Source organism: Peromyscus californicus, unplaced genomic scaffold (genome assembly GCF_007827085.1).
Source record: "Peromyscus californicus insignis strain IS unplaced genomic scaffold, ASM782708v3 Scaffold_18__1_contigs__length_77618521, whole genome shotgun sequence".
In the NCBI taxonomy this organism is placed as follows: domain Eukaryota; kingdom Metazoa; phylum Chordata; class Mammalia; order Rodentia; family Cricetidae; genus Peromyscus; species Peromyscus californicus.
The window spans coordinates 4,766,299-4,788,783 of NW_026294480.1; the positions used below are offsets into that span (position 1 = coordinate 4,766,299).

Here is a 22,485-nt window from a genome sequence, read left to right on the forward strand (position 1 = left end):
CCTACTTATGGGACCCTTTTCCTCCTACTGAGTTACCTCATCCAGTCTTAATATGATGGGATGTGCCTATTCTTATTGCAACTTAATATGTCGTGTTTGGTTGTTATCCCTGGGAGGCAAGAAGCAGGGGTAGCTAAGGCTTGATTATCTGTATGTGCATCCGAACATATATGTATGCAAGTGTGTGTGAATATAGGCATATGTATATGTGTATCTGGGATATTTATAAAGTTAAAATGGATATTTAAAAATACTTATATAAATTTTTATTCAAATAGAGTGCATGTAGCTATTTACATCTTAACTTCAGGGAGATATCCCCAATATTTGCAATATGACAATTAAAATGATCTTTAGTTTTTTGTCTTCCTCTTAATGTACTTAACCCTAAAAGGCAATTAAATGACCAAAGGCATAAATGGATTTTGTCTATTGCTGCTGACTTTGGTCATCTGCCCTAAGGATGGTAACTGTTTAATGGAGAAATAGATGGTTCCCCAATTCCATCCTCCAGTGATGCTTTATGATAAAGCTGGAGTGAGACCTTGCCAAAAGAGAGAGAGAGAGAGAGAGAGAGAGAGAGAGAGAGAGAGAGAGAGAGAGCTGACTTTGAGGGAGCTGTGGTAAAAGGCTGTGCTGCCATTCTGGTTCATTGGGTGAACTAGCAATGAACACAGGATTTCTCTCTCTAAAGACGCAGAAGTACCCAGAAGACAGAACATAACATTTTATCGATGACCTCTCAGAAGGCATGTGCTCCCCAGGAGTCATCTCTGTCCCTCCATTGGCCCACAGCTGTCTGGTTACCAACAAGTCCACTCTAGTTTGGTATGGTGGTCAGTATTACTCTATGGTTCTTTCTGTCACTGTCAAAGGTTTGTCTCCTCCTGAAAGGGCCCCGAAGATCCCGGACAGGATGACAGTGTGTGAGAGTGTGGTGACGTGTTGGCTGTAGCTCTGACTAGAGAGCATCCTAGATTTTTATATGGGGTGTATGCAGCAGCCCAGCTGTACTCATGTGACCCACACACACTTACACAGAAATACAGGGCCACTCCTGCACAGAGGTCTGAAACTCACACATATTTCTGCCTACATCCACCAGCCTTCTTTCTAGTCTGTTACCTCTTTAAAGACTGCTAGCCCCAGCACACCCCACTGAAAGAAGAGAAGTGCCTTGGATGACTGAGCGGACAGCCAAGGTCCTTGTAGCCCTTCCCTGCCATCAACGGTGTGCATAGTTCATAGACTACACTTCAGATTTCTTCCTGTGCCTCCATTACCGTAAACAAAACCTCACAAGTGGGGTGCTGCCTCAAAGGGTGGGGTCAGCTGCTTACTGATTGGATGCATATCAGCAAATTGCCTCAGGAGAAGTTTTCATGAACGAGCCCGTGACCTCTTCACACACACCCTCGAACACTGAACTGTCTACTCTCACTGGTAAAACATAGCTCATTTTTAAACTTACAGTTTCTTAGGCTAGTGAGACTTGGCATCTGTCCATTAAGTTTCCTGGTTGCATGGGTTTTGTTACCAGTTTCTTAGAATTCCTTCATTTGTAGATCTCTTCCCTGTGGGTTTCAGATGTTCCCAGTATTTCCTACATTTTCTCTGTTCTCCTCCTCTAGGGTTTTAATGGAAAATCAAACTCTGGGTGGGAAGTAGTTGCATACATCCATCTTTGGTAGTAGATGCTGCATGTAGAGCACCTCTCTCCAAGCTCTCACAGAATGCACTCTGTCTTCACCAACGGCCTTCGATTTCCCTTCACCTGGAGTCTCTCTCCATCATGTGGGCAAAGATCAGCCTCACTTCTCTGCACACAGTGAATGGTTCTCTTGTCCAAGCTTTTTGTAGCTAATGAAAAAATTTCGATTATTTGCCAAGAATTTTACTCATCGCAGAAAACTCTGGTCCCAAGAGGTGAACAGGCCTGACCAATGACCTGCAGTTGAGAGCCAAGTCTGATGCAGGTATGGCTCCTGCGTCAGGTCCCCACCCTGACCCGAAGTGTGTGGGCCTCGGGTCCGCAGCCCCTTCCTAGCTGTACCCACAAGGGACTCACATTGCTTGGCTTACATTCCCTGTGGGAAGGGCCCATGCAGCCAGTCCAGTTGTCAAGGAGATAGAAATATAAGAATCACACAGCAGTTTGGGGGTGCCAATGTTCCTTATCATATCACATTCTTCAAAAGTAGCCCGGCCCTTACCACTTCTGCATACTCAATTCCGCCATCTTTAAGTAGCAAAGTAAGTCTAGTATTGCATTTCGGTGATAAGAAAACCCCTCGATAACACAGGCACAAGTGAAACAAAGCCAGAGGGAAACTGACTGGGTTACTTCAAAGACTGAATAAAAGTTGGTGTTTGTGAGCCTTTAAATCATAAAGCAAGCCAAAGTCAGTACCACAATAACAGAGCAGAGGGGAATTAACTTATTCTGCCAGTGTACAAAATACACCTGGATGAACATTCCCATTGTGAGGAAAAGGGGAGTTTTGGTGGCTTTCTCCTTAACTCCTTTTGGCGTCCCCTAATGCTCTCCCTGTAGCTCCACCATGGTGTCACCGGCAAACAGCCACGGCACTGCCCACTTTCAGCAACATTGGTAGATGTCTACTGTGAAACCCTAAGTGTTCTGAAATTGCTTACCTTGTGAAGGGTATTCACAGAGACTCTGTGATCAGAACTTGAGTGTGGTTGAAGGTCCAACTCTGTGGGGCTAAAACGGCATGCGTGTGAGATCTAATAGTACACGAGGCTAACGTAACGATAATCGGTGAGGCCATGTTGGTTACCTGGCCAGCGCGGAGCCTGGGCTCTCAGGATGGCAACAGTGATGCTAACGTGTGTGGCGTGGTGAGCGCTGGCTATTCTGTAGCTCAGTGAGGCTGCTTGTCCTGCCTCATGGAAGCGGCATTGAAGGAGTCCAGGAGTCCGCAAGGGGCTGACATTTCTGGTAAATGTGCAGGCATTATGGGGTCCAGCGCCTGATTCTGGAACTAGAGAAAATTTATGGTGCTGCCCCTCTACCGTGGAGAAATTATCTGCCCCCAAGTCTCCAATCATTCATTTGCAGAAGTACAACTTACTTAAAATTAGCCCAGCTGTCACGTGTGAAACACCATGTGGGGCACATTGAGAAGTGGCGGTGTGTACACCAGCCTTCCAACTGTGGTATAAGGGCTGCACTCCCTGTTATAGGGGAGAATTCTACAACAGTTCTTGTGTGTTGCTCCATGAGCTTGCCTGAGCACTCACCGGATGCCGGACACAGAGAGCTGTGCAGGGCTTGTGGAACTCAGTGACTGAGCAATGAGTGCAGATGTGGTCAGGCTCACTTGGAGTGAGAAGTGAACGCAATCATAAACTCTACAACCCAACGCTGCACAGTCTACAGCTGGCTGTGTGACTTCGTGCTCCTTAAACTGTGCCTCAGTTTCCTCTCACCAGGAGAGATTATGGAATTCTCACCTGGATGAAGACTGGGAAGTTTATACACATGCTCAGAGCAGGGTCTGGCACAAGCTTACCAAAACCATGCCAGAGTATACAGTAGGCATTGTTCAAAGGTTTCCAGGGATGCTCATAAAATCAGGTGGAATTCTTTTCGCTAATGTAATTCTTGCTTAAAAAGCAAAGGCTATATTGCCACATACTCATACAAATTAAGGAACAGTCAGAACATAACCCCAGAAATGACTTGGAAGTACTAGCAGCCATCCAAGTTATTTATGGAGAATGTCTTTTCTATTTTATTAGGACAGAGGAAAAAAATCAGTTCCTCTGTTTTCTAAGCTTTTCAAAAGAGACTAGAGCCAGGCAGTGGTGGCGCACGCCTTTAATCCTAGTAGCACTTGGGAGGCAGAGCCAGGCAGATCTCTGTGAGTTTGAGGACAGCCTGGTCTACAGAGTGAGATCCAGGACAGGCACCAAAACTACACAGAAAAATCCTGTATCGAAAACGAGAGAGAGAGAGAGAGAGAGAGAGAAAGAAAGAGAGAGAGAGAGAGAGAGAGAGAGAGAGAGAGAGAGAGAGAGAGAGAGAGAGAGAGAGAGAGAGACCAGAAACTGGAATTTAGAATCAGCTTCTTCGCTTGATTGCAATCTTAAGTCTATTTTATGATAATAGAACACTATGTTTTAGACTGAGGTCTCCAGCTTGTTTTGGCAACACTCACTAAGCTGTGTCGGGTCGTATCTCTGCCCTGTTTCATTGGCAACATAAAAAAGTGTTGGGTCTCATTTACTCTGGAGCCACCCCAGTTGCTCAGAGCACCCGTGTAACGCCGCCAGCGGATTAGACAGAGTTTTGAAAGACGTAGTGCAGCCCTCAAGTCCCCCGGAGCCTTTCTTCCCCTCCAGCTGGCTGCAGCACACCGTGTGGTCGGTATTTTCTTTGTACTCGGGGCTCGGAATTGCGCAAGACACCGTGTTAGTCAGTCAGACAGTGGGAAGTAGGAAGGCGATGTGGGTGGCGAAGGAGTGACTGGAGGAGGCTGAGGTGGGATGGAGGGAGCTTCGCGCTCGGGCTGCAAAATAGAATATTCCCGTCACTGCTGGCTAGGGCCAGGAATCCACTGCAGTACAGGACATGCGTGCCCTGAAGGCGTGGGGAGAGCAGGCAGAATAACCTAGAAGCACCGAGGTTCCCACAGGAAGGTGCGCGGGCCTCCAGGGCTTAGCCTCTGCCGGTGGCTGCTGGATTTCACAGCCAGGCCTGCCATGGAGCAGGCTTTTGGAAATAGAGTGATTCTGTAAAGTGTATGGGGATGACTCGTGTTAAGTGCATCACACCCACTTAAATGACTCAAAATGAGCCCTTTGGGGCCTTTGAACAGTCTGCTGAAGCAGCTAGGATCCTAGGGATCGGGACTCCTGGGGTTCCCCCTCCTCCTTCCAGCCTGAGTCCTAGCAGGGAGGGGAGCCTTCACTCCTGCGGAGTGGATGCTTGCTTCCGCACCTACAGCCTGCCACCTCATTAGCGCCTCATTAGCAGACACTGCACAAAACAATCCAGAGGGTGCTCTGGGGGCAAATGTATCCAATGCTTACGGCTTCTTGTAGGGAGTTTGGTCATTAAAAGTTTCTCAGGGCCTAAAGGTCCAATTTTCCACAGGGGGAGGCATCAGCTTTAAGACGGGGTTTGGAGCTTGCCCGCTGGGTCACAGAGTGGCTGAATTCCTGCTGCCTCAGATAGGACACTGCTGTGCTTGCTCATTAGGGAAATGGGCTGGTGACCAGTGTAGTCTAGGCACGAGGTTCAAGGCCAAGGGCAGAGGCCTCCGACAAGTGTGCTCCTGAGCTCAGCTTGTTTGGGAGAAAGGGCTGCAGGGGACAGAAGTACCTGTGAACCACAACATGTTGGTGACAACACTCTTCTGTCCCTTCAGGGGATGGTGTTGCCTTCAGCCCACTTGCTAATGACAGTTTTCTCAGCAGGAAAACATAACTGGCCTTTGTGATCCCCACCTCACTTGTCCTTGTTAGACACTCCCCGCTATCAATAAGTAAACCAGTGATCCCCGCCAAACCCAAGAATTACAAACCCCACCCCCACCAGAGTCCACCTAAGGTAGCCACACATCTATGCCCTTGGAGCAGTGGCCAGCGTTGATGCTGAAGTTTCTAGATCTTTGACAATTTAGGCTCTTCTGGGGCATCAAGGGCATCAAGGTGGATCCACCTCTCATGCCCACACCCACGCAGCCACCCACATCCCTCCAAAGAGGCAGTGATAACCACAATGTTGCCTCAGACTGTCCACCTTCACATACCTACTCAGACTCACTAAACCCCACCACCTGAGCTCAGCCCTGGCCATGATTTCCTCTGGGTCCTGCTGATGTAGACACAGACACTGCAAGGCCACTGTGAATTCAGCCATGGCAAAAATTCTCCACAGTCGCCCTGAAGCCCAGCCCTCCATGCTAAAGTAGACCTGTAGCAACTTGTTGTCATTGTGAGGGACAGAAGGGAATGCCTACGGAAGCCGCCCTGTGTCCCTCACCCAGAATAGCCATGGCTGCACCGGGCATGCACTCGTGCCCAGAAGATGGAGTACTCCACCAGGCGCAGGGTGACATTGCAGACTTTAGAGAAACAGCTCCATGGAAGTTGCTGTAGCTTCTTTTACCATGAAGCATTAAAAGGAGACACTTTGGGAAGAAAGTTGGTCATTTGGATCTTAAAAGATGTCCACTCTGAGACAAGGAGGGTGACCTGGTGACGTGTCTGGATGGAGTGGAAGTGGCATTTGGATAAGTGGTGGAGACTGAAGCTGTAAATGTCATGTCCCTAAACACAATGGTAAACTAAGGACCAAGTAGACTGTTGACAGAGTGTAGGGTGGCTCTATAGAGACTTCCCAACATTCACTGTTCTTCCCTGAGGCTCAACCCTTCCCCACAACATGCGTTCAGTCTTCACCTGATGCTGTCTGAAAAAGCCACACGTGGAACACCACGCTCTGTCCCTACAAACTGTGCCAGAATACCTGGTGGGCTTCTGCCCAACAAGTGTGTGGATATGTGTAATGGTTGAAATTCAACTTCCTGTCCTCAGGGACACATTTGGTAAAAATACATAAAATAAATGTCCATATAGTCTCGTTGCTGAATTTGTGTGCCAAGAACAAATTATTCTAAAAGAGAAGTGTATATTTTATGTGGTGTGTGCCCAAATCATAACATTTTCTCATTTGAATTTTCCAGAAAACATACCCCAAGTGAGTTTTATTTGTTTAATGCCACAACTCTTTCCCCATCTGCAAACGCGGGTGCTGTGATACGCAATGTGAACTTTCTCTGTCGTTACAAGTCCTGTTGCTGACAGAACAGACTACAGCCGTGAAATGCCACAGCCAGTGCAAAGGCAGACCCGCGCCTCAAGGTTAAAAACCATCTGCGGAGTGAATTCCAGGCTGCCCTGCTGCCTGAGAAATCCTGTTCTCCTTCTTAGTGCATTTTTTTCTAGAACAAACAATTTTCCTCCAAATCACGACATTCTGCGAGCAGGGACAGACATCAGAGCGTGGTTGCCCTCTCTTTGCGCACACCAATACCCTGGCACTCTCTGTTGTCACACTCTCTAGTACCATCTTGGTCCCCCTCGTTTGGGAGGGGTTTCTCTTCAAAGGCATTGCCTATGGTCTGTGCTGAGGAAACCCAATAGCAGGAGCTGTGAAATAAGGAAGTGTTCCACTGGCTTGAGGGTGGAGAGTGATGAAGTCAACAGCAGCCGAAAGGCGGAAGAGTCTGGGGTCACAGACAAGCATAGTCCGACGTGGGGAAGAGTGAGCCTTGTCAGTGTCTGGCTTTCTGTAGGGAAAGGGCAGAAGGCAGGAAGTGTGAAGGGTGAGTAACTTTGACCACATGCGTCTCTCTGGAAACCATCTGCTCAGTTGTGTATATCCCACGGGGATGTGTCCTCCCTGGAGACAGAGACGGTGTAACCTCTTCCACAGTGTGGCTAGCCGTGGGTCCATCCATTTTTATGTGACGCCCTAGGAAAGCCCCTGGGTGGGACAAGGACTGCAAGAACAGATGGAGACATCCATGACATTGTGGGCTTGCCGCGGGTGGGTGGCCCCAGACTGGAATGAGCAAAGTTGTCCCCATCCCCAACAGAAGAGGAGTGAGAACGGATGGGTGCAGACCTCTGTGGTGCTGGCGGATGGACGCTTGATTCTATTTTCTAAATGTGTCCCAAGGAGATGGAGAACAGAGACGTAAAATCTGCAGGTAGGGAAGAAAGCGGGCCAGGATCTGAAGCGAGAGGCCAAATTGGCTGGGAAAGCATCGTTGTTCCTTGAAAGTCGCCATCAGACAGAGTCATCTTTGGCTAGGGGACCAGAAGCATTGCTGAGAGCAGTGATAACATGGATACACTCTCATGGGGCGAAGACCTGGCATGAGATGTTTAGTGCAGAATACCAATGTAGCACAGTCTGTAGGTCTACCCATGAAATGAGGTGGGCGTATGAGGATATTTTCATAACTGCCCATACAGAACAGAGAACTGTAAAAGAAAAGACACAGGGTTGACTGTGTATCCCAGCTTGGCCCATGTAAAGCAGTATCTAAAAGAAATGAAGAGGGCTGGGAATCTTGCTCAGCTGGTAGAGTGCTTGCCTGTCACACACAAGGTCTGGGTTCTCACCTCCAGAATCCATAAGCCAAATGTGGCAGTGCATGCCTGTAGTCCCAGCACTAGGGAGGTGGAGGCAGGAAGATCAGTCAGGGTCATTCCTTACTTCATTTGAGTTTGGGGGCTAGACTGAGATACATGCAGCTCAATCAATCAACCCATGGACAGGAATATAGCTCAACTGTAGAGTGCTTGCCCAGCATGTATGAGGCCCTAGGTTCAATTCCTAGCACAGCACAAAAATAATAATTCAGAACAGTGCCAATTACTCCTTATCTTGGAATAGGACTGCCCTCATACTGTGTTAACTACCACTCAGTGCAGCCTAGAGTCACCTGAAAAGTCTCCACTGAAGAACTATCTCTACCAAGCTGGTCTGTGGAGACACATCTGTAGCTAGAGTTTTCCTGCCTGGCCCACAGTCAGGACAAATCTCTCTCACCTGCCAGTCCCACAGCCATCAGACCCAACCAAGTAAACACAGAGACTTATATTGGTTACAAACTGTATGGCCATGGCAGGCTTCTTGCTAACTGTTCTTACAGTTTAAATTAATCCATTTCCATTAATCTATACCTTGCCACATGGCTCGTGGCTTACCGGCATCTTCACATGCTGTTTCTCATCATGGCGGCTGGCAGTGTCTCTCTGACTCAGCCTTCCACTTCCCAGCTTTATTCTCCTCCTTGTCCTGCCTACACTTTCTGCCTAGCCAATGGCCAATCAGTGTTTTATTTATTGACTAATCAGCAACACATTTGCCATACAGAACATCCCACAGCACACATCTTGACTGTGAATTGATGCAGCAGAGTACTGCCCACTGTGGCATCGTCATTTCCTGGGCAAGCAGCCCTGGCCCCTATAAAAGAGCTGGCTATGCATGAGCCCGAGAACAAGCTAGTCAGCAGTGTTCCTCCTCATGGTTTCTGCTTCAAGTTCTTGCTTGTGTTCATGCCCTGACTCCCCTCAGTAATGGAGTATGACCTGGAAATGTGAGCCAAATAAACCATTTCCTCCCCTAGGTTGCTTTTGAACAGTGTTTTATCGCAGTAACAGGAAGGAAGCTAGAGCAGGTAATGTGAACAGATCAAATCTCTGGGAAGACGGGGAAGGCCAGAAGTGTCCATCAAGGCAGGGTGATCGCTGTGGCAAACTGGAGGTTTATGCATAGTGGCAATAATGAGGCACAGGCTTGGAGTTCTAGACTCAAAGGGGGCTTATCAATAGCAGGAGAGAGCTCCCTGGGGAGGGAGTCACGGAGAAGCCAAGACAGGAAATTGGTGGGGAATGGGGGGTCATTGCCTTGCTTGTCCTCTGTTCTATGGGTCACCCTAACTTCACAGCCAAAGATTCCTTTGTGAGAATCTGGCTGGGGTGTTCCAAGTTTTGTGATGTTAAGTGCCTCAATGATCTTTCTGTGTCTCGGTTACTTCACATGTATAGAAGGTCACTGAGCCCAACTGCTAGGGTGTCCTGGCATATTTCATGTGAGGACCGCCTCAGCCTGAGAACCCTGTCTGGCACACGGTGGGTCATGGCTCCCTTCACTCAAGTCTTGCTGTCTCTCCACTGTGGTAGGATAAACTCTACTGGACCCCACCCCAAGGACCTGAACAGCTCATGCAGAAATGTGCTAGTGAGTCTCAAAACAGCAACTTTAAAATGATCATCTGATATCACACACATTTTTAGCAGAAATGTTGCTTTTTCTGTGCTTGATTCTTCCAACAAAATACCATCTGTTTCAATGCAGACTCAACAATTGCTAGAACTTTCTTTAGGCTGGAGAGGAAAATGATGTTCTGTGTTTGTGAGAATCTGTGAAGTATGCCTTTGGCATTGCCAGCGGCTGGGGGATTTTTACGGCATTGTTAATTAAAGTGCCTTCACTTTAAAAGCTTCTCGGTGAACACCATCAAAATGTACACAAAACCAACAATAGTTTCTCCATCCAAGAGGCTTCACAAAATTAACAGTGTACCTGAATCCATAAACGGCTTAAGAATTGGGAAAATACTTGGGACTGGATTAAACAATCTGTTGTTCTGTATGATTTCTCTGTGAGGAAACATTTCCTCTTGAGTGGAGTGGCCTGCATTGAGATCTTCTTCTCCTACCTTGCACCGAAGAGTCAGATTCTTACAAAAATGGTCTATTATCCTCCCATCATGGGGATCTTAATCTGCCCATTGCATTCATTCACTCATTTGTTCATTATTTCCTATACTTACTGTTTCAGCTGGAGGCTCCCTTCACCAGGCTTGCCAACTGAGGAGTAGGAAGCCCCATGCATTTGCCTTCCCAATGTCCCTAGCAGCCACTGGAGACTCTTCAGACGCCAGTTACTTGACCGGTTCCTGAGGTCTTTTGAACTGCTCGCTTAGGACTCCTTTATGGATAAGCTGCTCTTTCTGTTAAAGAAACATATTTCTTCCCCAAAGGAGCAACTACTAAAACATAAAAGAGAGTTCTCAAGTAGCCGTCTGCATTGGTTAAACTTTTCTCGTCTCTGTGATCAGATACCTGACATCAGAAGCCACTTGGGGGTGTAAGGATTGATTCTGGCTCTCGGATGGAGGTGATGAAATCCATCATGGTGGAAAAGACAAGCAGAGCAGCTCCATGGAGGAGGGAGCATCTCAGCAGAAACAGACCTTGGTCCAGAACAGCCTTAGGGCTTGCCCCCAACCATCTACTTCCTCCAGCTCAACCCACTTCCTACCTATTCCACTGCCTCTTGAAACAGCACCCCAGTCTGGGGACAAGTGTCCAAATGCATGGGCTTGTCGGGGACATTTCACATCCAAACACCTTCACACATTTAAGACTCCTTAAGAGCTGGCGCTGTGAGCGATTTGGGGCCACACGTGTGTCCTCACTTGCTCTCTCCGTGGACCACAGAAGTTCATCCCTATCATGGTTATTGACACACAGGACAAGGAGAGCACTGGGGCCAGGCGAGAGTGACTTCTGAGAGGCTTATGGTCCACGAGATGGTGGAGACAGGCTCCATCCCTCCCTCCCATCTGTCCTGTGCACCCTCTTCACAAAAATTGTTTAGATTCCTTGATGAGAGAGCCAAGCCTGCCATCCCTACCCCTTCAGCCTGGAGTTCTGATGTACATCCCAAACCCAGCCAGCACAGACTTAGTACCTAGTCCTGGAAACCTGCTTTCTCCTTAAGCTGCTTGGGTATCCTGTCCTCACTGATCCCTCCCCCAAGTCCTGCTCGCATATGTCTTGTTGGACTGACACAGTGTTGCCTCTGCCAGACCTTCACCCTCCTTCTCTGCACCGTGACCATAGCTAAGCTGACCTAAGCCCCAAGCCCACTGAACCACCACCGTGGAAACTCATGCCCAAGACAGCCTGACCCAGTGTTCTGTCTAACCTTGTGCTCCTCCGGGTCTGACACACTGCATCCCACTGGGATTAGATGCTACTGGGACATGGAGGGAGGTCACTCTCTACCCACTGCCCCCTTTTGTGTGCAGAGTTACATCCTCTGAAAACATATGACTATTCTTACCCAAAATGCTTTGGATATCAACTGCTTCGGATTTCAAATGGTCTGAAGCATCCATGCCAGGGAGGGGTTTAAGTGAATCTGTTACAGGGTGTCTATGAAAGGAATCCTGAGCCACACTTGGCAGAAACCTTTTGATGAAACCCCATCTGAGAACACAGAAACCTGAAGCCCAGGTGCTGGGGATTGGAACTGAGCAGATGGGCTGACAGGAATCACCAGTGACGGGGTCACTGGAATGCTCCGGGTCCCCATCATGCTCAGTAAGTCTTCCTCCAGCCTTTCCAGGAAGCCCTCCTCCCTGACATGTCCTGGGCTCCTCCAGAGGCCCTGACCATGATGTTCTTCCCTGGGTCTTGTCAAGGTCTCCTAGGGTACAGGGCCCCCAGTCTCAGCAGATCAGGCTCTTCTGTAACCTTTAAAAATTGAGGAATAGAATATCTGGCTCCATACAAGTCCTGAGGATCTGATGAAATGGCCCGTGTGAAAACAGCCAGACAGCAGGTGTTCACCAGTGACTGTGGGTCTGAGACCATCCTCCAGAGACGTGAGGGAAGGCAGCAATCAGGGATTTTCACTTCAGACAACCCCCACTGGCATTCCAAAGCAGTTCCTTTGCACCAAGCGCATGCGCCCACCATCTCAGGCCCCTCAGTCTCTGTCCTCCTGACCCTCAGTGTTGATTGCAGCTGGAAAGGGTGACTAAGCCTGGGCCTGGACACGGATCTGACTGACCTCCAGACTGATCCATGCAGCCTGGGGCTCCCTCTGTTTAGCAAGAAGCTGGCCTTGAGGTCACTGGTGGGCTCAAAGCAGTGGTCATATCCCTTCAGGGAACTTATTTGTCCCCACAGTTTGTAAGCCACCACTACAGTGTTCCACTTGCACAGACTCACCTATGACAAGCTATGTGCCTGTGCACATTCACACACACACACACACACACACACACACACACACACGTGTGCATTTACAAATACTCATGTATGAGTGACATACATGCACTCACACATGCATGCACACGTACTCAGGTCATGCTAACAGCTGCATGTGCTCCAAGCCCTTCCATCTGATGCCTCAGTTTACCCCATCCAGAAAGGTCTCTTTCCTATGGTTTAAGTGTCCTTTGCTGTGACTGGGCAGCTGGTTTCTTGGACGCCGTCTTGTCTGTGTTGTATCTTGTCTGCCCCTTTGGAAACTTACAAATGGGTTTTGCTGAGGATTTGCTTTGAATTTCCAACCTTAAAAGAAAGTCTGCCCGCGGTGGCCCTCCTTTCAAGTTTCCAAGCACTGGGTGTCCCGTTTTCCTTCAAGCCAGGAGCCAGGAGCCGGTGAGGTTTATGCGTCTCCCCAGGGAGTCGTGTGACAGAGAGGAAGCCTGGGGAAGAGCTACCCAGGCTTGGAAGCTGTGCTGCAGCACATGGTTCCTGGATGCCAGAAACCAGCAATTACACTTCTAAAGGGTTTGAAAGGAAGGCTCAGCTCTGGAATTAGGGCTCAGAAAAAAATGTTCAGGAGCCCGGAAATTCTACAGGAGGAATTTGGAAACATTAATGTGCACTCAAAACCCACAGACAAAGGGAGCACAAATACCAAACAGGGTTATTTATAGATAAAAACCTATGGAAGTGAGCAATACAGAACTGAGGTGTTCACGTCAAATAGTTACAATGGACACGAAAAGTCTGAGAAATTAGATAACGTAATGCATCCGGTCTGCCTGAAGGCAGTTTTATAACAAATAACCGAAGTCATAATCTCCACTTTAAAAGACAGAGTTTCTGTGACTGTTTCGAAAGGAGGCAAACTGACGTGACCTTAAAGGACGTGGACGGCACGGTGACTTGACAGTAAAAACCCATCCCCCACTTTGCACTTGACTCTTTTTGGAAACCCGGTGTCTTCTGACACGACGTGATGCATCTTTTACAGATGACAAAACCGAGAGCTGGTAGCTTGTCCTGGCGTGCATGTGTGGAGGGAGGGCTGGGATAAGGACTTACCAGCAAATCAGCTGATTCTACTCCTCCCCCATTCGGTGTGCGTATGCATGCGTAAGCATACACACATGTGAGTGCGTGCGTGCGTGCACCACGCAGCCTAAAAATTCCATATGTAAGCCCACAGAGCATCTGCCCGTGGCTCCCAGAGTACAGCAGTCTATTTCAAGCCTTTACTTAGGGCTGCATTTCAAAGCTAATTCCAGCACCACCAACAAAAATCTCTGGGGACACAGGCATCGTCACACCTTTTCTCTTATATTTTTGGTTATGAGCCTAGCCTTGAACGGCTGAGCCATCTCTCCAGCCCCACACCTTGTCTCGGTGCTCTCTCCTTCCTTTCTCCTTTTCCTGAGCTGGGCTGGCAGACATTTAGAATCTGGCTCAGTCCAGCAGCCAGCACTGCTCCCAGTCCAGAAACATGGCTACATGTAGCTGATGAACAGTAAGGATGGGCCCAGGCTCCTTTGCTTGTCCCTAAGCCAGATATCAGTTGGTAGTGAAAGTTCTTCCAGGACATGTGACATTGTCTGGTCAAGAACACTGCTGTACGGAGCACCTAGTGGGATGAGACCAGGTTGATGCTTGTACAGAATAACTGTACAAAATAACTCACAGCAGATTCATCCAGCCCCAGTGTCGCAGCGCCAACGAAGTCACAACACACCTCCACCCTCATCGTGTCCAGATGATGGTCCCAAAGCTCCTAAAGGTGGCATCACTTTGTCTTCTTTAACCCAGTGCCCAACACGCTGAATGAAAGAGGCCACAAGGCAACTGAGGGTATCCCTGGCAACTGAGGGTCAGTGTGTAGGTGGGTACAGTGGGAACTGTGCAGAGTTAGAGAACCTGTCTTTGGACCCACCTATTAGCCTGTTGACGGCATGGGAATGTCTTCGTGTTTCATCACATGGCTGCCCTCCCACCTCCAAGAGCCAGAGCCTGGTAGGTAAAGTGTTGGATGTGTGAGCCTAAGACCCTGAGCCTGACATCCAGAAGCCATGTAGAAAAAGCATGGTGGGGTATGCTTATCATCCTAGTACTGGGGAAGCAAAGACAGGAAGATGGCGGGGACTCACCAGCCAGCTCAGCCTCATCAGCGAGTTCCAGATAAAGTGAGAAATCACATATCAACATGTGAGGTGGGTGGTACCTGAGAAATGACACCCGAGTTTGACCTCTGGCTTCTGCACAGGCGCACACACACACACACACACACACACACACACACACACACACACACACTTTTTTTTTTTTCCGAGACAGGGTTTCTCTGCATAGTTTTTGGTGCCTGTCCTGGATCTCACTCTGTAGACCAGGCTGGCCTCGAACTCACAGAGATCAGCCTGGTTCTGTCTCCCGGGTGCTGGGATTAAAGGCGTGCGCCACTGCCACCGCCCCGCTCACATCTATATTTTTTAAAGCCTCCAGCAAAGCAAGATCAAACCAAAGGCACACCTAGTGGTTTTGTTTCTCGGGTGCAGGTCCGGCTCCTGTGTTCTCATTAACCCTCTTCTTCATCACTATCTGCCTGAGCCCCTAAAGGTTGAGGAGGCAGACACTGTGTTTCCCTGGCACCACCTTAACAACCTGTAGCTCTGGAGAGAGAAAGAACACCACGAATGTTGTCATAGACTCTGAAGGATGTCACCAAGCTCTCCTAGTGAAGGGCCAAGAGTGTCTCATCCAAGTCTTCCCTCGTGAAATGCAAGTAAAGATAGTTGAGAAGAAATGAGAGTTATTCAAAAGAAATGTCTGTTATATGGAAACAGACTGGGAAGATGGATGCTCTGAGGATAAGGCAGACAGTCCTTTATTGTATCCCCTTCACAATCCTCAGTGTTTCCTGTTCCTTTTCTTGTCTCGATGAATCTGTAACAAGTGCTTGGTTAACTGTTCTTGCTGCCGCTACCAAAGTTCTGACGAATGGAACTTAAGGAAAGGCGGGTTTGTCTGGGCTGGCAGATCCAGGGTACAGTCTATCACCACAGGGAAGTCGTCACGCCAGCGGGAGTGTGAGGCGGCATCCCATCCCGCACTCTGTGAAGAAGCAGGGCAAGCTGAGCGCTGGATGCTCGGCTGGCTTTCTCCCCTCACTCAGTCAGGGACCCCAGTTCCTGGAATGTTGCCAACCACATTCAGGGTTGAGTCTTACCACTCACTCAGCTAATGCAATCTGGAAACTCCCTTACAGACTCAGCTGTGGCCACAGGATGTGTGGGAGAAGGGGTCTCCTCTCCCTGTCTCGTGCCACTGCAGGGCACACCAGTGAAAACCACTCAGCCACGGGCGGAAGCGGGAAAAGAAATGTTGTGTTTGAAATCTAATGTTGACCTGTGTAATACTGAAGTGGCCAGCAATCTGAAGCGGGCAGACCGTGTGTGCTCACTGCAGGGCTGGGAGCTCCTCACTGGCAGCTTAGTGGAGAGCAGGCCCTGAGCGGCAGGCTTCTGGCAGCCTCTCTCCGGCTGTCAAATTGACTTCGCACTGGACTCTTCTATGTGCATGATCCTCCCGGGAAGAGAAAAAGGCAACAAAGGGCCACTTGTTCCACTGGGGGTTTGTTGGTTGTGTCTTGTAACAGTTGGTACTTTCACAAAGAATAGGCCAAGTTTATGTTCGTGACAAAGCCACTGAATATTCCAAAACTGCTGCAAGCCTGTTTGTCTGGGTCCTTTTATTCAGAATTCTCAGTCAGATCATCAGTCATCAGTACCGTACAAAGGAATAAGAGAGATGGTTAAAATACTCACAATATCTCAAATTGTCTGCCGTCGTGGATGTATGAACCAGCTTTCCTGCACAAACACTTTCCCCCATGTCTGATGCCAAAGCTTCGGACCTTGACCACAGCCATGGCTGTGCAAGTTCTAGATCTTGGTGGCCCCTTGTTATAGGGTATAACCACCCTTCAGAAAAGTGTCAAAGTATATAATTAAGCATGGAGCTCATACCCTGGCGAGACTTAGGGACATCATTACAGTCACCAGGCAGCTGCTCCCTCCCCTCCCCTCAGGTCCTCTTTCTCCCTCTGAAAGCTCACTTGGTCTGACTGGAAGCCTTTATAAAGGGTCTCAGGTTTCCTGGATAGTAGGGAGAGAGGAGTTAAGCCAGAGCGCCATTGGAAATGGGGCCACTGGACGTGGAGAACACCCCTGCCTGGATTTCTGCCTTGTGACTAGGAAGGTCCCATTGGACTACAAGTGCAAGCTCTGAATTCACAAGTGCAAGCTGCTCTTCCATCCTCAGGTTTCCAGGATCTGCACCCCTGGCCAACCCAGCGCCTCTCACTAGGGTTGCAGCAAGCTTCCCGCCTCTGGCCCCACAGCCTGGGCGGAGGCCACCTCAGTGCATGGGTGGTGCAGCAGGGCTGTGGTGTAGTATGGAGACCTGACTCCAATTCAGGGCCCAGTACACTCACACAGTCACACTGTGACATCAGTGTAGCACCCCAGGAATACACAGAACCTGTTCGATTACCAAGAAGTAGTGGGCAACTGGAGGCAGGTGGCCGGCTGATGGAAGGCAGTTGTGTCTTTTTGGGGTGTTTGGGCCCCATCTGTGCATAACATATGCATGGTTGCTCAAAGAGAAAACTAAACCCCAGGAAAGCTTGACCCTGGTTAGGAGTGAGCATGTCCACAAGGCCAAAGGCAACAACTCAGGTGAGCAGTCACTTAAGAGGCTAGATGACTAAGAGCCACAGCAGGCTATCCAGTAAGGGCCCACTGCCATCCCAACTTCTGGGGACAAACCACAGGCTCTCAGATATATGTCCGTTTCAATCGTGACACCTCTTTTCTCATTTCTCATGGCCTAGCCGGCATGTCCACCCCTCTGCCTTCAGGCCGCATGTGGCTGAGGACAGCTACGAATTTGACCCAACATGAAAGCATAAACTTACTGAAAACATTATGAGACTGTTTTTGCATCCTTTTTGTTACTCCATTATGTGGTTTTCAAAGAGTAAACTTTGTAGATGAGAACATGTTGTCACCTGTCAAATGGTTGGACACACCCAGCTTCTTCTCTGAGTCTTCTCAGCCACCTTAAGGTGGAACAGGTTCTCTGGTCCACTGTATGACCTGGTCTTCAGTCCTTCAGAAAACACACAGTCTTTTTGAGGAGGTGTGTAGCAGGAATCTTAAAGTTCTTATTAATAAAATCAAACCTGAGCCAGGTATTGGGGTGAACACTGGAAGATCAGAGAACCAGAACAAGCCACAGCTAACCTCACCTGGCCAACTTCTTAGCTGATCCTGTTTCCTCAGACTGGAAGCTTCTGAGTCCTCATCCAAATGGATCTCAGATGAACTGTTGCTCGAAAGCCTGAAGCTTAACCAGCCAAATGCTTCTAGTTCCTGGTCCTCATGCTTTATATACCTTTCTGTCTTCTACCATCACTCTCTGGGATTAAAGACTCACTCCCTGGGATTAAAGGCGTGAGTCACCATGCCTGGCTGTTTCCAATGTGGCCTTGAACTCACAGAGATCCCAGATGGATTTCTGCCTCTGGAATGCTAGGATTAAAGGTGTGAGTGCCACCATTTTCTAGCCTTTGTATCTAGTGGCTGTTCTGTCTCTGACCCCAGATAAATTTATTAGGGTGCACAATATTTTGAGGAACACAATACCACCACATTTCCTCTCTTTTTGTCTAAAATTTAAAAGAAGCTTATAACTAGTACAAGAAAAATTATATCCTGTAAGTATATACAATATACACAGTCAAGATTACATTAATGATATCTAGTCCATTAACATTTGACAGATTCAAACAAAAAACTCCATTATATATATTAACAATGTCCAGTCCAGTAACATTTGGTAAACTCAGACAAAAAATTTTCATTACTTATCTTATTTAAAACAAGTAGTTCCTTTTTAAATGTAGATTCCATAATCTCCTTTTTTTTTTTTTTTTTTTTTTGGTTTTTCGAGAGAGGGTTTCTCTGTGTAGTGTTGTGCCTTTCCTGGAACTCACTCTGTGTCCAGGCTGGTCTCGAACTCACAGAGATCCACCTGGCTCTGCCTCCCGAGTGCTGGGATTAAAGGCGTGCACCACCACCGCCCGGTCAATCTCCTTTTTTTAATCTTATATCCATATTCTCTCTTTTTTTTTTTTCCTAATAGATTCAATAATCTACTTTTTGTCATTTTTATATCTTCCCCTTTTTCTTTTTAGAGTAGATTCTGTTATCTACCCATTTATCTTATTATTCCTTTATCTTTTTTCTCAGAGTAGATTACAAAGATCTACCTCAGAGGTGGTTCTGACCTCTGACCCCCACCTGCCTCCCAAGCCATATAATGCTTGAAATGACAGGAATTCAGTAATTGCTCCCAAGCTTGGATTTTAAATTTTAGTTTTTAATTGCATTATGAACACATAATATACTCATCTATATATAAATGTATCTATTTCCATGGCTATCAAAGAAAACCCAGAAGTTACACTTGAAGCGTTCCAGTGAGAAGGTTTCCGTCTGAAATGATGCTCTTCTCCTAAGGGATCCTTCAACTGTGTTTCAGGGATGCAGGAAGGCTGCCTTCCTGCCTCACAGACTGAACCAGTTTGGATAAAGCTGAGGCTATGGTTTGGGGAAAAAAAAGTGTCTGCACCCACAAAAGGTTTACAGTCTCTGGCTCTCCCCTGTGCTCTCTCTCAAAGAAAGCTGTAGTCCCCCACCTGTTCCGTGAGAGTGCCCCCATCGTCCTTGCTAGTGGTCAACACATCGCCTCTGTTCTGACATCAGAAATGCCCACCACCATAAGTACCTTCAACAAACATATCAGGAGACAAGCCCACTGCTGAGCCTCTAACCTGGTGTCCCTTTCCATCTCACACAGGGTCGGATCTGCAGAAAAGCCGGCAAGTCAAAAAAGTCCTTCAGCCGCAAGGAAGCGGAAGCAACCTTTAAGAGTTTGGTGAAGACGCACGAGAAATACGGCTGGGTCACCCCGCCGGTGTCTGACGGCTGATGCCCGCACGCACCCTCGACGCTTGAGCAGCCCGTCCACACTCCACCCTGCCATCTCCTCCCACCGCTGTGCACCTTCTACCCTTTTCTACTCCAGCCAGAACTGTGTCCCGAACTCAAAGGACACACTTAAGTTATTTATGAACTGGTGTGTTTACGGAGAGAAAGAGCGAACTGTTCAGGATTGTGTTTCCATAATAAATGACCGTCTCTAAGTCACTTTAGAACAAACATCGAGATGATGATGTTTCCCAGCCCCCCGGCCCCTCCGCCCACCTGTCCCATTGCCCTTAGCTTCTTTCCATGACAGCAGCTCGGAGCAGCTGGCGGGCATCTCAGTGCCCCGCCCACTTCATTTCCATGTGCAAGGCCTTGTTCCCCAGTCAGGAGCACCGCGCACCACTGGGCCCCTGCTGGCCCCTGTTCCGCTGTGCTCTGTATCTCTTTCTCTTCCTGGCAGGTCGACATAACTTGAAAACATATCTTTCTTTCTGTGGCCTGTGGTCCGCTGTGATGACCTTTAGACCTCATTCATGCTATGACCTTTGGCTCATGAAAACACAAACCTTAACATTGCCGGGTTCTAGTGCTGACTTAAAACTACAACTGCCCACTTGATTAAAATGTGTTCCCTTGCTTATCTTGTGCTGTGCTGCTGTTCACAGGTCAACCAGTGCCATTGGATGAGAGGCAGGGGGTGCTGCGGTCACCAGGGGGGTTCAGGACCTAAGGTGCACGCCCCTGGGGCTCAGAGCAGCAGACAGACCAGAGGGAACATTCTCTTCAGACATTAGGGAATGCTCCAACCACAGTGCGTCTGTGTCCATCTCCTCTCAGCCATCAAAAGACAATTGCCCATTCGCTGAGGTCATCGGACTCACTTTGTCTTCCGTGCTAGTGACAGGAGACACCAGAACTGCCAAAGGACACCAAGTGACACACGGAGGACTTGCATGACCCGGTCTGTTACTTCACCCACCAGTCACTTGTGTGTCCCTGAGGTTGAGGCGAGAGCACCCTCACTGCGGTGTAAACTTCCTGTTATTTAATCTCACCACACTTTCATTTTGCTCTTCTGTTAAATTACCTAGACCTTTCTAAGGAACTCCGTGAAATGAGGAGATAATGTTTATGATAACATGCGGAAAAAGGTAAAATGTTCATTCCAAGTGGAAAATCTTATTGGACACATTTTAAATAAAATCATGCATACCTGACACCTGGCCTCCAGGATCAATTATTGTGAGCTAGCCTTCTACTGGAAGACAGTCTCCCTCCCTTCCTCCCTTCTTCCCTTCCTTCCTCCCTCCCCTTTCCTCCCTCCCTCCCTCCCTTCCTCCCTCCCCTTTCCTCCTTCCCTCCCTCTGTCCCTTCCTTCCTCCCTTCCTTCCTCCTTCCCTCCCCTTCCCTCCCTTCCTTCCTTCCTCCCCTCCTCCCTCCCTTCCTTCCTTCCTCTCTCCCTCTCTCCCTTCCTCCTTCCTTCCTTCCTCCCTCCCTCCCTTCCTTCCTTTCTCCCTTCCCCCTTCCTTCCTTTCTCCTTTCCTCCCTTCCTTTCTCTGTCTGTCTATCTGCCTTTTTTAATATATATAGATGTTTTGCCTGTATGTATGTCTGTGCACCACATGCATGCCTGGTGCCTTCAGAAACCACTAGAGGGCATCCAGTCCCTTGGAACTTGACTCACAGACTGTGATGAGCCACCATGTAGGTGCTGAGACTCAAACTCAGTTCCTCTGGAAGAGCAGTCAGTGCTCTTAACCACTGAGCCAGCTCTCCAGCCCCACTGGAAGTTTTTCATCTGCATTTAAAGTATTATTATTATTATTATTATTATTATTATTATTATTATTATTATTATTTCACACACTTCCAATCCCAAAACACATGTCGGGACAACATTTTGCAGGATGGAAGCATATCTTAGGAAGCCAGTCTTGCAAACACGTGGTTGACTCAAATGTTTCCAGGGAGCTGACTGGAACCTACCAGAAAGCATGGCTGTAGGACTGGCCGTGCTCAAATGGTGCCACTTTGGCTTTCCAACTGTGAAGGGAGAGCCAGCTTCTTGGCTACTTAGACAATGTGGGCTTCTCATTGCTCAAAGGCCAGAGACTGGCTCTTCCCGGTGTGCCTGGGAGCCAACCAAATATACCCAGTATCGTCTCTTTGCTTCTTATCACTTTTTCTTTTTTCTTAAATTAAGGAATGTTTTATTCATTTTACATACCAATCACAGATTCCCCCTCTCTTCCCTCCTCCCACCCCTCCAGCCTTCCCCCTCCAACTCCCCAACCCCAAGAAGGCAAGGCCTCCCATGTGGAGTCAGTAGAGCCTGGTACATCCATTAGAGGTAGGTCCAAGCCCCTCCCCCTGCCTCAAGGATGTGCAAGGCGTCCCACCACAGGTAACGGGCTCCAAAAAGCCAGCTCATGTACCAGGGATGGATCCTGATCCTACTGCCAGGAGGCCCCTTAAGCAGACCAAGCTGCACAACTATCTCACTTATGCAGAGGGCCTAGTTTAATTCCATGGAGGTTCCACAGTGGCTAGTCTAAAATTCATGAGTTCCCACTAGTTTGATTTGGTTGTCTCTATAGGTTTCCCCATCATGATCTTGATGCTCCTTCTTCATAGAATCCCTCTTCTCTATTTTGACTGGACTCCTGGAGCTCAGGCTGGAGTTTGGCTGTGGATCTCTGCATCTGCCTCCATCAGTTACTGGATGAAGGCTCTATGATGACAGTTAGGGTGTTCACCCATCTGATTACTGGGGTAAGCCAATTCAGGCACCCTCTCCACTATTGCTAGTAGTCTAACCAGGGGT

General features: G+C 48.3%; 1 protein-coding gene across 1 annotated transcript in view; it reads left to right on the plus strand.

The window, feature by feature from the left end:
- The window catches only part of Ube2ql1 (ubiquitin conjugating enzyme E2 Q family like 1), a 40,505-nt gene extending 19,627 nt beyond the window's left edge, over positions 1-20,878 (plus strand). Inside the window, exon 2 of the mRNA XM_052742928.1 lies at positions 19,531-20,878. Within this exon, the coding sequence (XP_052598888.1) occupies positions 19,531-19,662 (132 nt within the window). The 3' untranslated portion in view covers positions 19,663-20,878. The remainder of the gene's footprint in view (positions 1-19,530) is intronic.
- The last annotated feature ends 1,607 nt before the right edge of the window (positions 20,879-22,485 follow it).